This window comes from Gastrolobium bilobum, unplaced genomic scaffold, assembly GCF_033153095.1.
Source record: "Gastrolobium bilobum isolate Gb01-03AN ecotype WA unplaced genomic scaffold, APGP_CSIRO_Gbil_v1 utg27986, whole genome shotgun sequence".
In the NCBI taxonomy this organism is placed as follows: Eukaryota; Viridiplantae; Streptophyta; class Magnoliopsida; order Fabales; family Fabaceae; genus Gastrolobium; species Gastrolobium bilobum.
In genome coordinates this window covers 1-14,778 of record NW_026895154.1, presented here as the reverse complement: position 1 = coordinate 14,778, position 14,778 = coordinate 1, and the positions used below count along the sequence as shown (strand labels likewise).

At 40.1% G+C, this 14,778-nt stretch overlaps 3 protein-coding genes across 3 annotated transcripts; 2 read left to right on the top strand and 1 right to left on the bottom strand.

Moving 5' to 3' along the window:
- The first annotated feature begins 295 nt into the window (after positions 1 to 295).
- On the top strand, positions 296 to 1,255 carry LOC133296164 (uncharacterized). Its single transcript, XM_061495115.1, has one exon. The coding sequence runs from the start codon at positions 296 to 298 to the stop codon at positions 1,253 to 1,255; it is 960 nt and encodes a 319-aa protein (XP_061351099.1).
- Positions 1,256 to 4,877: 3,622 nt separating this feature from the next.
- LOC133296156 (uncharacterized protein At4g04775-like) lies at positions 4,878 to 5,291 on the top strand. Its single transcript, XM_061495107.1, has 2 exons — positions 4,878 to 5,048; positions 5,118 to 5,291. Exons 1-2 carry the CDS (start codon positions 4,878 to 4,880, stop codon positions 5,289 to 5,291), a joined length of 345 nt encoding a protein of 114 aa, XP_061351091.1.
- Positions 5,292 to 10,390: 5,099 nt separating this feature from the next.
- LOC133296147 (uncharacterized) lies at positions 10,391 to 14,318 on the bottom strand. Its single transcript, XM_061495099.1, has 5 exons — positions 13,966 to 14,318; positions 12,506 to 13,841; positions 12,369 to 12,437; positions 11,077 to 12,254; positions 10,391 to 10,982 (listed from the first exon to the last, which is right to left on the bottom strand). The coding sequence occupies exons 1-5, from the start codon at positions 14,316 to 14,318 to the stop codon at positions 10,391 to 10,393; spliced, it is 3,528 nt and encodes a 1,175-aa protein (XP_061351083.1).
- Between the last annotated feature and the right edge of the window lie 460 nt (positions 14,319 to 14,778).

Sequence of the window (14,778 nt, the reverse complement as noted above, 5' to 3'; positions counted from 1 at the left end):
ATGGAAGTGAGCAGATCAAAGCTATAGCGCTGAGGAGTGGGAAAGCAGTAGATGAGCCAGATCACATAAAGGAATATCACAAGATTAAGGAGCAAGAAGACCAGAATGCAGGAGAGAAGGTTGTTATAGAAGAAGACATTGGAGATCAACCAGTTGAAACTCAAGCCAAGAGTCCATAACATAATGTTGCAGCAAAGAAGCAGCATTGGCAGCCAATTGACAAAACAAGTAGACCACCACCTTTTTTCCTCAAAGGCTTCACAAGCAGTAAGATGGCAAGCAATTCAAAAGATTCATGGATATGCTGAAGCAATTGCTTATAAATGTTCCATTGGTAGAGGCTCTCGAGCAAATGCCTAGCTACGCAAAGTTCATGAAAAACATATTGTTTAGGAAAAGGGGAGTTAAAGAGTATGAAACTGTGGCTCTCACCCAAGAAAGTAACAGGTTCTTGAATAAGTTGCCACCTAAATTGAAAGATCCAGGAATTTTCACAATACCTTGTTCCATTAGCAACACTTACATTGGTCAAGCACTATATGATCTTGGTGCATCCATTAACTTGATGCCCAAGAGTATTTTCACCAAGTTGGGAATCGGAGAGGCACGTCTAACCACTATCACCTTACAACTTGCTAATAGATCCATCATTTACCCTGAAGGAAAGATTAAAAATGTATTAGTGAGGGTGGATAAATTTATACTCCCTGCTAACTTCATTGTTCTCGACTTTGAAGGAGATATGGAGGTACCTCTTCTCTTGGGAAGATCATTATTAGCTACTGGTAGAACTCTTATTGATGTTGAAAAAAGAGATTTGACCATGAGGGTCAATGATGAGCAAGTAATCTTCAATGTGTTGACTGCTATGAAGTATCCAAGTCAAATGGAGGAATACTCTACCATAGAAGATGCTGATGAACCACTGCTGCAGCAGCATGAATTAGAAACTAAAAAGGAGCCACTGGAGATTGCCATAGCAGAAGAAGGTGCAATTGATGAAGAAGAGGTAGAAGCATGTCTAGCCTGGATAGATGCCCAACCAGTAATGTCATTCAAAAAGAGACATTATAAGTTTCTAAATTTGCAAGAATGGAAAGCACAACCACCAAAGCCATCAATAGAAGAACCATTAGTGCTAGAACTCAAGCCACTATCTGATCATTTGAGATATGCATACTTGGGAGAGAATGATACTCTGCCCATGATAATTTCATCTCTTTTGACCAAGATGCAAGAGGAGCATTTGCTATAAGTCTTGCAGATGCACAAGATCATGCTGAAGAGGAACCTATTTTCGGATAGGGGCTTCGTGCAAGCAAGCATGGATGTTGAAGCCTATAATCCTTACATCACCAACATCATCTCTGCACATCAATAGGAGACATTTTTCCTCCATGAAACTGAAGCAGTAACCCCTATTGTGAGGGAATTCTATGCCAACATGCCTCAGAGCAAGGCCACTAAGGTGATGGCTAGAGGGAAAAGCATATCTTTCAGCACTTCTACCATCAAAAAGCTATACAATCTGCCCACCGTCGTGGATGAATATCAAGTTTTGAAGACCTCCATTGATGAGGAATTTCTGAAACAAGTTCTTGATGACTTGTGTGTTGAGAAGATGATATAGACTAAGTCATCCCAAAAGAGTCTTTCTTTTCTTAGGAGTGCATTGAAACCCGAAGCAAGAGTGTTGTACTATTTTCTGAAAAGTAGGATGATGCCTGCTTCACACACTGCAATTTTGCTCTCTTGTATTTGGGATGGAAGACCCATTGATGTGGGTCGTATAATTCAAATTGAAATTGTGGTCTGTGCCAAGGTCGATACTGGCTATCTCTAGTTCCCTGGATTGATCACTCGATTGTGCCAAGAAGCCAATGTTCCCATTGCTGATGATGAGGAACGTTTCCAGATCACAGAACCAATCACACCCTACATTACTGATAGGATCAGCAAGAAAGCAAAGGAACTTGCTGGAGAAATCACATCTTCACTAAACTCCCGAGGAAAGAGTGCTGCAACATCATCTTCCACAACACCAGTTGGAGGAGACACAACTTGGCAGAAAAGAATTGAAGAAAGATTGAAGAAAATTGAGGCTGACCAACTAGAGACTAGGAAGGAGATCATGGACAAAGTGAAGAATATGGATAGTTTAATCCTAGCTCAACTTGGTTTTCTCAATCCCCCTGATCAGAAAGAAAGTCAGGGCAAAGCTGCAGCATCGGAAGAAGAAGAAGAAGAAGGTGAAAAAGAGAAAGAAAATGAAGAAGAAGGAGAGCAAGAAGAAGAAGAGGATGATACTAATGGATCCCCTCTGATTTAAAATTCACTTTGTGAAAGGTTGTTTCGCTTTATGTTTTTCTTTTTCTTTTGTGTATATGCCCACATAAATAAATGAAACAAAGATCTTAGTAGGATATTGCATCATGTTAGGAGTTTATTTTCATGTTCAAGTTTTAGTATTCTGTTTTAATTAGGTTTTAGTTTGATTTTGATGTAAATAAATGAAGTTAGGCAAAACATGGAATAAAAATAAGGGACTCAAGAAAGAAACTCAGAACTGATGTTGAGTTAAGAATGTTAAGAACTGAAAAACTAAGCATAACATTGATGAAGTATTGTTGTATCTCTGTCTATTCTGTTATGATCTGTATTGTTACAGGATTTCTACAGCATTTGCTTAATAGTGAAATTCAGTGATATTTGACCAAGGTCCATATGGATTCCAAAGTAAGAATTGAAAGCAAAAACTAATTGAAGTCTAAGGCTGATGGATGGATCATCTAAGCACAAGGAATCACTTGAAGGCAAAAGAAACCAAGAAGTGAATTGCGGAAGAGGGATTAGGATTCAAAAATTTGATGGGTTTGAATCCTATCACGTGAGAAAAAATTTAAAGGCTATAAAGGTGAAAGAAGCCAAGCAACAAAGTACCAATGCACAAAGAGTTCTTCCTCAGAAAAATTGAATAAAAAAAGTAAAAAAAAGAGAGGTGAAAACCCCAAAAATGGAATAAGTGCAAAAGCACAAGACAAAAGAGGAAGGCAAAGCTAAAAATAAAAGATGTAAGGTGGACACTCGCTTCAAGTTTTGTACACATGGATATGGATTCAGATTTGGCAAAGCATGGAATGAAACAACTAGGCCTTATGATTTTTAAGTTGAAGCTCCAAGGTGGATCAACCCTAAAAAGAAAATTCCTAGCACACACACTGATTTTTCCAAAGGCTATGAAGCCTTGAGAAGATGAGGCTAACAAGGAATACTAAAGTTGAAGTGAGGATGATGGTTGAAGATCAACAATCAATTGTACTGTAGAAATGTGGAGAATCTCAACAATAGCCTCTGATATAGATGTTACTGAATTAATGGTTGTTAAGCTTGAGAAGTGTTTTGTTGCTCGAGGACGAGCAACATTTTGAGTTTGGAGTGTGATAACTCTCTGATGGAGAGTTATTTTTAGGCTTATATATGATGATTTGGTGCCATAATTGTGCATAATTCTCTTGATTTTACATAATTATTGCATGAATTTTGTATTTTCATGGTTTGAATGAAAAATATGCTAAGTATTGATATTTGAAGATAATTTGAGTGTTAGAGTCATTTATTGCCTTTGTTATTTTATTGCAACTCAGAGCTGTAGCATTGGAAAGTAGAGCTGTGGCATTATGGCTGAGATATGCAGTGCCTTTGATTGACATCAACACCAGCTAGCTGTTGGACCTAAGCCCAACTTAAAGGAGAGAAACTTCTTGGCGCATAAGTAAATGAACTATTTTGAATATGATATTCAAGTTGGTTTAATCTCATTTCCTTCATATCACAACATCACTTAATATATTTACATGCCAATATATATTTGAAGAGAGAACGGATCAAAACAACTTAATGAAAGAGAAAACTTTATTGATACACTCTCTAAGTTTATCATCTTCAAAGGCATATATTTGCTTTCGGTGTAAAGCCTTAATCAAATGGCTACGAAAATCACAGTAAATGTCCTTGTCCCCGTAGTTAACAAAAATATCGTATCTTATTTGAGAAGCGTTGTCTGGCATTGGCTTTGTTGCTACCCGCTTCAATTTTAGAATTAACAAAAAAATAAATGCAACGCACAAAGAAATAACCAAGAGAAAAAGAAACACAATACATTTATATTTTTGAAATAAACAAGAGACAAAAAATATGCTCTTGGATAGGAACAACTGCCTTCTGGCTCTTTCTTTTCCTCTAAACCCTTTGAATATCAAAATAATGGAGACACAAGGTAACTGAAAGAGGAGACACGGAGAGAGAAAATAGTTGAAAAGGTCAAAGAACTTGAAAAATAGAACTTTATAAATATGACAATATACCAGCTCCTAGCTTCTGGAATAGTAAGCTTACAAATATAAATTGTATAAATTTGACAGTTACATTTAAAGTAGAGTAAATACCTTTTTTCGTCCCTGACAATTTTCACGAGGCACATTTCAATCCCTAGCAACAAAAAAGGGATAAATTGGTCCCTGAAATAACAAAAAAAGAGCCACGTTGATCCTTCTGTTAACTCCCCCCAAACGACCCAACTAACGGTGTCCATTTGGCACGTTAGTTTGCTGACGCGGCTTGGACGTGGTACACCGTGGAAGAAGAGACGACGACGTTTTGTGAATGGCATGCATCTAAACAGAAAAATTGCTCACACTGAACCCTAATCACAAAAATCCCTCAAATGTGCAATAATCAACCCTAAACACAAAAATCCCCCAAATTGCTTAAATGAACCCTAAACAGAAGAATTCCCCAAACTATACATCCGGACGTTGATGACTGAAAATCGACAACAGTAGAAGACCTCTACCGAATTTGCTGGGGCATAGGAGAAGATGAGTCTTTCTTCTGGAATGGGGGAATCAAGTGGGAGTGCTTCAATAGGGGGAAGAACACTAACAAGGACCGCCGGTCGTAGGTGCAAATGTGGGAGACAAAGTATTGTGTATACCTCCAAAATTGAGAGAAACCCAAACAGGGCTTTCCTTGGGTGCCCTAATTTCAAGGTATACATGTGTAATTTCCCCCTCTATTAAGTTGAAACACTTGCTAATCGTGGTTTGTTATTTTGGCAGAAGAAGAAGCCGTTTTGTGATTTTTTTAGATGGGTAGATGACGTCTGTAATGAACGGATGGAGCTGGAAGATGCAAGAATTCACAATGTGGAGTTGGATGTTACTGAAATTAATTTCAAGTTGAAGTATGTGGACATGATGATTAGAGAGCAAGATGTGAAGATTAGTGAGTAAGAAATGAAGGTTCATGAGCAGGAAAGAAAGCTGAATGATCTACACCTGAAGATGGTGGAGGAGTTAGATAGGATGGACAAACAAATTTGGAATGTTGGTAGGGTTGCTAGGGTCTTAGGTGCTGCTTGTGTAGGTGTGATCATCATGTGTATGTTTTTTGTTAGTGTTGTAACAGTCAAAACAAGTGACCCCAATGTATTTTTGCTTCAATGAAGTGTAATGAGTACTCAGTAATCTTGTTATCCAAATTAATGAAGAAGGATGTATTATATGGCCTATTTTGTGTTGGTTCAAATCTGTCTCCATCATACATATCTGGATTAATAATAAAGAAGCTTTCAATGTATTCCTTTATATCTGATAGCATCATATATATATATGCATCCAATGCCAACTCAATGCTATTTTTGTTGTATTATATTGCATACTTGGGCATGGAATGAATGTGCCAGTTTGCTGCATTGTATCACAAACCATAATGTGATGAGAAATGTATCCCTAAATCCAGAAATTATTGTAACAGAATAACCAAAAGGGACATATTGGACCCTGACAATTCATATCGAGGACCAAATTGGTCCTTGACAATTGATATCAGGGCCCTAATTAATCCCTGAAACTTGAGAAATGGGCATGACCTGTTTATTGCTAAAAGGTATTGCCTGTAACACAACACATTGCAGCAATGGAATGCACATATTGCAGCAAAATGTGGACCACATATGTTACTGAAACCAGCAAACACCAACCATAAACATTTCGAAGATTCATTGTAATTCATGACATAGCACCTAATCACACCCTTTATCCACAAATGTATATAGAGACATATTGCAGCAAAAAAAAACAAGTGATCAAGGTTAATATATGTAACTCGTGAAATGACCAACCATATTGCAGAAAACACATATGTAACTTCAAACCAGCAAACACCAACCACAAGCAGTTATAGTTATCAAACAAAGGTAAGAAATCAATTGACAAAGTTTCCAAGTAGACATTTACAATCCTTCAAAAAGTTTCCACAGTAAGGTTACATAATTACAGGCCTACCTATACAAAAAAACCATCCTTCAAACTTTTTCCACAAATGTATTTTTTGATTCACAATAAACCCATACAAAGACATATTGGGAATAAAAAAACAGGTACTTCACCTAAAGGCCTTAAATACCAAAATATATGGGGTTGCAACTGAACTTGCATACAATTCAAAAAAAATGGAAACTTTTAGCACCGTTGCCTATACAAAAAACACTGAACCCCTATACAAAAAACACTGGACCTACAACTGATCAACTTCATTCAAGCTGGCCTTGGTGGCCTAAACCCAGGTGTGGTCATGAAGGCCATTAGCCTGCTCCTTGTGCCACTGCTTGTTGCATTGACAGTTTTAGTTGACAATTGTTCTGGTGGTGGTGGGACAGTAGGTGGTGGGCTGTTGCCCTTTTTGGATTCCTCAGCTGCCTGGGACTGTCTTGATATCACAGAAGGTCCTCCTTGACTTAGAGGGAGCTTCTCTTCAGGTCTTGATGGTATGTTGACATTAACTGGATTTGAAGGAGGTGTTGCTCTCTTCCCTTTCTTGCTTGCAGCTAGTCCCTTACAGGTCTTTGCATAATGACCAGGTTGTCCATATTTAGCACACTTTGCAGCATATGTCCTTTTTAACTTTTTGGTTTTGCTGTCATGCTCCTCACTTTGATCTTTCTTCCTATGTTTTTTGGGACGGCCAATTGGCCTTTTGAGTGGTGGAGGAATGGGTTTAGGCTCAGTTGATGCAGGCCAATACTGATCAAGTTGACAGGGTTCAAGGTGTGTGCATTGTGGCATGCAAAGCATCCACTGTCAGCCATTGATGGACATAAAGCTCTGTTGGTTCATTCTTGTGACATATTGCAGCGATTGCATGCTCACATTGCAATCCAGTGAGCTACCACACATTACATGCACAAGTCTTATAGGTTAAATTGACTCTAACCCTTTCACCTTTACTAGTCACTTCATATAGATCTTGCTCCAAATTCCCTGTCCATGTTGGGGTTCAGGAATTGCTTAATACCTTCAATAGATCCAGCTTCTTCTGTTGGGCTGAGGCAATTTTACCCCTAATTGTTCCAAGAATTCTTTGATGGGCAGCCATCCTCCTCATGATATAGCATCTAAGCTCTTCACATAGACTGATTATGGGCTTGGACCTGTATTCTACAATTTTTGCATTCCACACCTCAGCCATGTTGTTAGTTATGTTATCACACTTGGGCCAGTAAGTAAAATAGGCCTTGACCCAGCATGAGGGGTCAATCTTGTGAAGGTATACCTAAGCATCTTCATTCAAGTCTTTCAATTTCTGCATTGTTCTTTGGAATTGGGGCACAATAGTGCATCAAGCAGCCTCCCATACTATTCCCCTAATGGCCTTGTCCTTCCATTGCTTAATGAAATTCTTCCAGAAATGCTGCACACATAACCTGTGATGGGCACCAAGCATGACTTCCTGCAATGCTGGTATCAAACCCTGCATTAATACATGAAGCATCAACAAGAATCATAACAATTGGCTATTTAACAAACGAGAAGAAACAACCAAAAAATAAACATACCTTTTGCTGATCAGAAATGAAGTTCTACCCATGTACTACATGGCTGCCAATGTCCTCTTGTAACAAATTCAGAAACCACTTCCAATTTTCTTTGGTCTCACTGTCAACCACTGCAAAAGCAATGACATAAAAGCTCTTATTTGCATCCTCTCCCACTGTACTCAAGAGCTGTCCCCCATAGTAGCCTTTTAAGAAACAACCATCCAGCCCAATCAATGGCCTACAACCAGCTTTGAATCCTTTCTTACAGGCATCAAGACATATGAACAGTTTAGAAAAAATAGGTGGGCTATTAGGCACTGCCTGTGGTATTACTTGCATCTGGCAAGTGGAGCCAGGATTGCTCCTCAAAAGCTCACCCAGGTAGTCCCTTAACTTGCCATACTGTTCCTTCTCATTTTCTTCTATTATGCCTTTGGCTTTCTTCATATGCACATGGACCTTGTACTCCTCTTTTAAATGCTCATAAGCTTCGGCCCTTGTCATGTTGGGCTGTGTGGCCAGCCTTTTCTCCAACTATTTTGCAACCCAATCCCTACTAACCCTTTTATTTTTGAAAATTCTGCAGCAAGAATGGTTATCATTGAATGTCTTCACTTGGAAACTATTGGATTTGTTGTTCCAGGCACAACAAATCATCCACTCACAGTCTTCATTTGAGAATTTGGCCCTTGCTCTTACCTTGTCATTCTTAACCCACGTAAATTGCCTCCCAAGACTTATAATGTAGTCTTTCACACCATGTTTAAAGTGCTCTAAACTGACAAACTCCATTCCAAGCTCGAGCTGTACATGACCAAAAGAATTCTCCTCATTAAACTTCGGAAACACATCCCTTTCAACCTCCTCATCCCCACTTGAAGGAGGAGTCTTCAATTCTTCAGAATTGTAACCATAGCCCTCTTCAAATGACATATTCTGCTCATCCTCTTCCAAGTTTTCTTCCCTGTATTTTTCTTCTTCTTTCCTTTCACCTTTTTTTTCAATGACATAAGTGGCTCATCCTCACTTGGATCCAGTTCATCCTCTGTTTCGTCATCAACACCCGGTGGAGGAGGCTTGAAAGGCTCATCTTCTACACTGTCATATGAATCACTTGACAGTCCATTTCCCTCTCCCTCTTCATATTCATCAGCAGAAGTCATATGGAAGTCACACGAACTCCCAACTGAATCACCTAAGACCCCCTCTTCATCAGCACTTTGAGGTACAGACCCATCACTCCCTTCTGCAGGCCCAGCCAAAATCTTAGGAACTGCAATGCAACCATCAAAATATATGTCTATTTTGTTCCCATTACTTAAGGCAGCCTTGACCATTTGCAAAACATCAGAATCCTTTTCAAGAAGATGCAACCCAACCTCTAAATCACTCTCACCAGGATTCAACCACCACATCTGCCTACATTTGTGGTAACCATACCCCTTGAACAGAGCTTCAAGGTCACGAAGGTTTACATAGTCTGCATCCATTTTAGGTAAATCATCCACTCTCCCATTCACATAATTCAGCTTCCCTTCATCATTCTAACCAACACACCCCATGATGATATCTCATGACTATATATTCATCCATCTGCATAGAAAACAGAACTGCAATCATTTTTTATACGGCCAATAATATTATTTCACAGTATCATATAACCAATCATGTATTATCAAAATTACAATAATACCAGTCCAATATTTTTTATCATAGGCTCCGTTGGTAAAAACTTGGGTCCACTAATCACTACACATAGCAATTTGCAAATCGACAAGGGGACCACATGCAACAAGTTCCAAAAATAAAATACCAAAGGGGACCAAAATATAAAACCCTAACAATCTCTTTCCCTAAACCGCACATGGGGGACCACATTAAACAAAAAGACAATGACCAAAAAGGGTAAAGGGACTACAGATAATAAAGAAATGATTTCTCCCACGTACCTTGAAGGAATGTCACCACACTCACAACCGTTTTAACGATCTTCAACAAAAACCACCAGATGGTTGCAACTGCAGACGAGACGTGCACCAACAAACCACTGTTCCTCACCAACCTTCACCGAAAACGAAGCTCACGAGCAGAGGAAATGGTGGGTATGGACAAGTAACTTGTTGTCTGAGTGTGTGAAGTGAGTCAACACCAAGGTTGAAGAAGTTTCCTTTAACCAAACGTCGTCGTCCGCTTGTAGTTACATCTTAGGGCCTTAGCATATAACACAACGACGTCGTTCCTTTGTCTTCCACGTGGCCGTGACGTTAGTGACTCAGCTAACTAACGATCCAGCTGTGCTCTGTCAAGTGGACCGTCACATTCCAACTAACAGAAGGACAAAAGTGGCTCTTTTTTTCAAAAATTCGGGACTAAAATGAGCCTTTTTTATTGTCGGGGACTAAATTGTTTCTCGTGAAAATTGCCAGGGACGAAAAATGGTATTTACTCTTTAAAGTATTACAAACCTTACATAAGAAGAAACTTCTTTAGACCTTACAGTCTAAAAGTGTAACCTCATACATCACTTTTCCAGAGCATTTGACTTGTACATATGCCCCTACAATCCTCTAATACTATGTCCTTACACCCATCTGGTGGAATGCTATACCAATGCGTATCCCAACTATTATCAACCCTGAGTTTGGCTAGCCAATCAGCAACTCGGTTGCCTTCTCTATGTGTATGTAAAATATCCACATGCCAATGACTAAACATCATCTCTTTAATCCTATTAACAAGAAAGAAGCAAGGATGAGAACTAACACACCCATGTGCAATCAGCTGAGATGCAGCCAGGGAATCTCCCTCTAGCACCACATTCCTCATATTCTTCTGCCAAATCCATTGCAGCCCTACCAAGATGCCCCACAATTCTGCCATTAAAACTGACCCATGCCCAAGCTTTCTGGAAAAGCCATGTATCCAGTTACCATGTTCATCCCTGAGCACCCCACCACAGGCCAAATCACAACCATTAGCCCTGCAGGATCCATCAACATTAAACTTAAGCCAGCCTTGTGAAGGAGCCCTCCAGCTGACCCGAACTTCTCTCACAGGCTCCAACTCAAGACCTGTCCCCTTCAGCACATCATTGGCAGAAGTAGTACTCACAATGTGAATAGAAATTTGTCTAAAGAAGGTCTGGGGGATCTAAGCTTTGACCTTTAAAAATAAAGTTGTTCCTCTCCTTCCATATATACCAACAGATCACACCAAATTTAAGTTGCCAATCAGAACTCTGACCTTTGGAGTTGAGGTTCATCATCATCCAGCTATCAAATGGTAACCTAAAAAATTGCCCACTGTCTGCACTATCAATCCAGTGCTTCCAGATATCCCTGGTCCACCCACAACTCCTAAAAATATAATCCCTGTTTTCAACTGGAAATTGGCATCTGGGACAGCTTGAATTATCAGCCATGTGCCTTCTAACCCTTTCAGCATTGGATAGAATCTTATTACTATAAAGCAACCATAGAAATACTTTAATTCGTTGGGCCCCCCATCTCCAAATTAAACCCCAGTCAACAGCATCCTGACTGGACTGAGGAGAGCAGAGAAATGAATAAGTTGAGCTCACCGAGAAAGTACCAGAAGAGGAATGGCTCCAAATAACTTTATCTCTGTCATCAGAATCCTTAGGAGGGGGGATACCTGATATAACAGAAGTAATGCCCACAGGTAGAAATTGATTCAGCAGCTCCCACTTCCAATCACCTTCATTTGATACACAGTCAGCCACTCTCCACTTGGAGATAGCTTCAGGCACTTCAGTTTGAGCCTCATCAAGAAGTCTATTGATTCCAGGTAACCAGCTATCCTCCCAAAACTTTATGTTCCTGCCATCACCAAGCAAAATTCTGGCACCCATTTGAACCTGACCCCAAACCTGCTGAATGCCTTTCCAAGCATTAGAAGCATTTTTAGATACAGGGATATTAGGAATCATAGCATCATTAACCTTATACTTGGCTTTAAGCACCTTCACCCAAAGATCCTCCACCTTACTGATGAGGCCAAAACCAAGCTTCATAGAGAAAGCTTTGTTTATTTTCACCTGGTCCCTAAGGCCTAACCCTCCATCCTTCTTAGGCTGACAGACTTTGGTCCAATTAACCAAATGAGTCTTTCTCTGGTTCAGTTTGGATCCCCATAAGAAACTTCTAGTGAGCTTCTCCACTTCTCTACACACCCCAAAAGGCATAGCAGAAGATTGCATAGTATATGCAGGCAAAGCTTCCAATACAGCTTTGGCCAGGGTAGCACGACCAGCCAGAGAGAGGGACTTCTGATTCCAAGAAGTTAGCCTTGCATGAACTCTGTCCAGCACATAACTAAAAGACTTCTTGGAAATTCTCTTGTGATGCATAGGTACCCCCTAATATTTGCCCAAATCAGCAGCTATACAGAAGTCTAGACAATCACTAATCTCCTTAGTCTTGTTAAAACACACATTTTTAGAGAAGTGGACCCTTGTTCTCTCCCTGCTCACCTTTTGTCCAGAAGCCTCCTCAAACACTTTGAGGACTTGATTTATCACTTGAGCTTGGTCAAGGCTAGCCTCAGCACAAAAAATAATATCATCTGCAAAGAACAGATGTAAGAGAGGGGGGCATTTTTATTAATCACCACTGGTTTCCAAGCTTTCACATCAACAGCTACTTGGATAAGTTGAGCCAATCTTTCCATGCAAATGACAAAAAGATAAGGGGATAAGGGATCCCCTTGTCTAATTCCTCTCTCCGGAATGATATCTCTAGTGGCCACACCATTCCATAACAGCTGAAACCAGGCAGAAGAGACACATCTACCAATCAGATTAGCCAGAGAGCTAGGGAGACTAAGATCCCTCAAGGTTTCTCTAATAAAATTCCAGCTAAGCCTATCATAGGCTTTCTCCAGATCAACCTTTATCATCATCCACCCCTTACTACCTTTTCTGCTCCTCATTGAATGTAAAACTTCTTGGGCCACAATTATGTTATCCGCACTTTGTCTGCCCTTAATGAAGCTGCTTTGGTTGGGGGAGATTAGCTTGGGCATTAAATCCCTCAATCTATCAGAGATAGTCTTGGTAATGATCTTGTAAATCACATTACAAAGACTAATTGACCTAAACTCCTTCATATTCTCAGGGCTGTCCTTCTTGGGGATCAAACAAATAAAAGTCTTATTGATCTCATTTACTTTCTCAGGGGTTTGAAAGCATTCCTGAACCACTTGGATAACTGACTCCCCTATAATATCCCACTGGCTTTGAAAGAAGATAGCATGAAGGCCATCTGGGCCAGGGGCCTTAAACTTTCCCATACGAAAAATAGTTCTCCTAATTTCCTCCCTGCTAGGAATCTGGCCAAGCCTTAGATTATCAATATCTGACAGCTTAGGGAAAGCACCCTTAATAGGAAAGAATCCATCATCAGGAAGATCAGCTTTGAAAAGCTTTTGATAATAGGACACAACCATATTAACCAGAACCTTGGGATCATCTATCCAAATCCCATTCTCATCCTTGAGAGTAAGGATTCTGTTCATCCTTCTCCTCATCACTGTGGAAGAGTGGAAGAACTTTGTATTTTTGTCACCATATTTCAGCCAATGGAACCTAGATCTTTGAAACCAGGTTATTTCCTCCGAAAGAAGAATGCCTTGAAGCTCCTTCCATAAGTTTTTTTGCAGAATCTCCAAATTATGGTCAAAGCTCCCATTTCTGTAACTGTCAAGACCCCTCAGTCTAGCATAAATCTTATTTTTCTGATGGAAATTCCTCCTAAAAACATTCTGGTGCCACTCTTTGGCTTCCCTATCAAACTTGCTCCTTGCCTGGTTCCAACAAATATTATTACCCCAACTGTTCCTGACCAATCTACCAAAGTCTTGATCAGTTAGCCAAGCAGCCATGAACTTGAAGGTTATGGTATGATCACCAGGTCTAGGGGGACCACTCTGAGCCACCAGTATAGGCCTATGATCAGAATTGAAAAAAGGTAAGTGAGATATAAATCTGTCAGGCCAGAGGATATCCCAAGATTCATTGGAGCAAGCCCTGTCAATTCTCTCATGGAGCTTCCCCCTCTTCCAAGTAAAACCCCCCCTGAATTGATTGACTAATGATGTCTAGCTCAGCCCAAAGAATCCTCCTCTTAATCCTCCTAGGGCTCCCATAAACAAATGTAATGAGTTCAATCTTCATAGACAACAAATGCACTACCTTAGTGTGAACAAATTGGTGGTGGGTTGAGATGATCTCAAGATCAACCACCTTATTATCCCAAAGGATCCAGATCCCACCAGAATACCCATCAGCCTCCTGCTTAAAGTAGTTAGGGAATCCCAACTGCTTGATAATGTTATCACCCTTAGAACCAGAAGTTCTAGTTTCCAAAAGAGCTAAGATATCAAACTTAAACCGAATATTCTGCTCAAATTGGTTCTTTTGCATAGGGCTAGTTGGACCCCTTCCCTTCACGACCTGGTTAACACAGCCCTTCCAGTTTAACTTTCAGGTCCAAGCTGGGTTTCCCTTTCTCTTTCAGTCTACTAGAAGCAGAATTAAGAGGTTTATTTTCAGTACCACCTTTATTTTGCAAAGGGCTAGTTGGATCCCTTCCCTTCTCCTTAACACCTTTAGCAGGGATGCCTCTGATCTTGCTATTAGCTACTCCTGGCTTCCTCAAAGTGCCCTGGTCAAGGTGATTCCTATCCCCCAAGGGAATCTGATCATTACTGATATGCTGCTCATCCTCCCCTAATTCCATAGCCACTACCTCTATGACCCTGAATGATGGTCTGAACAGCTTCCATAGGAACACCAGCATTCACAGCATCCTCTTAACTTCTCACAACAGACACCTTCTTGACCCCTGATGACTTTCCCTCACATCTTCAGTCTTCATTTTTGA

Coding starts and splice junctions, on each gene's coding strand:
- LOC133296164 (XM_061495115.1), top strand. CDS start 296: ATGGATATGCTGAAGCAATTGCTTATAAATGTTCCATTGGTAGAGGCT.
- LOC133296156 (XM_061495107.1), top strand. CDS start 4,878: ATGAGTCTTTCTTCTGGAATGGGGGAATCAAGTGGGAGTGCTTCAATA. Junction 5,049..5,117: donor TTGGGTGCCCTAATTTCAAG/GTATACATGTGT, acceptor TTATTTTGGCAG/AAGAAGAAGCCGTTTTGTGA.
- LOC133296147 (XM_061495099.1), bottom strand. CDS start 14,318: ATGCAAAAGAACCAATTTGAGCAGAATATTCGGTTTAAGTTTGATATC. Junction 12,438..12,505: donor TGAAAGCTTGGAAACCAGTG/GTGATTAATAAA, acceptor TTTTGTGCTGAG/GCTAGCCTTGACCAAGCTCA. Junction 12,255..12,368: donor AGGAGGCTTCTGGACAAAAG/GTGAGCAGGGAG, acceptor GGCAAATATTAG/GGGGTACCTATGCATCACAA.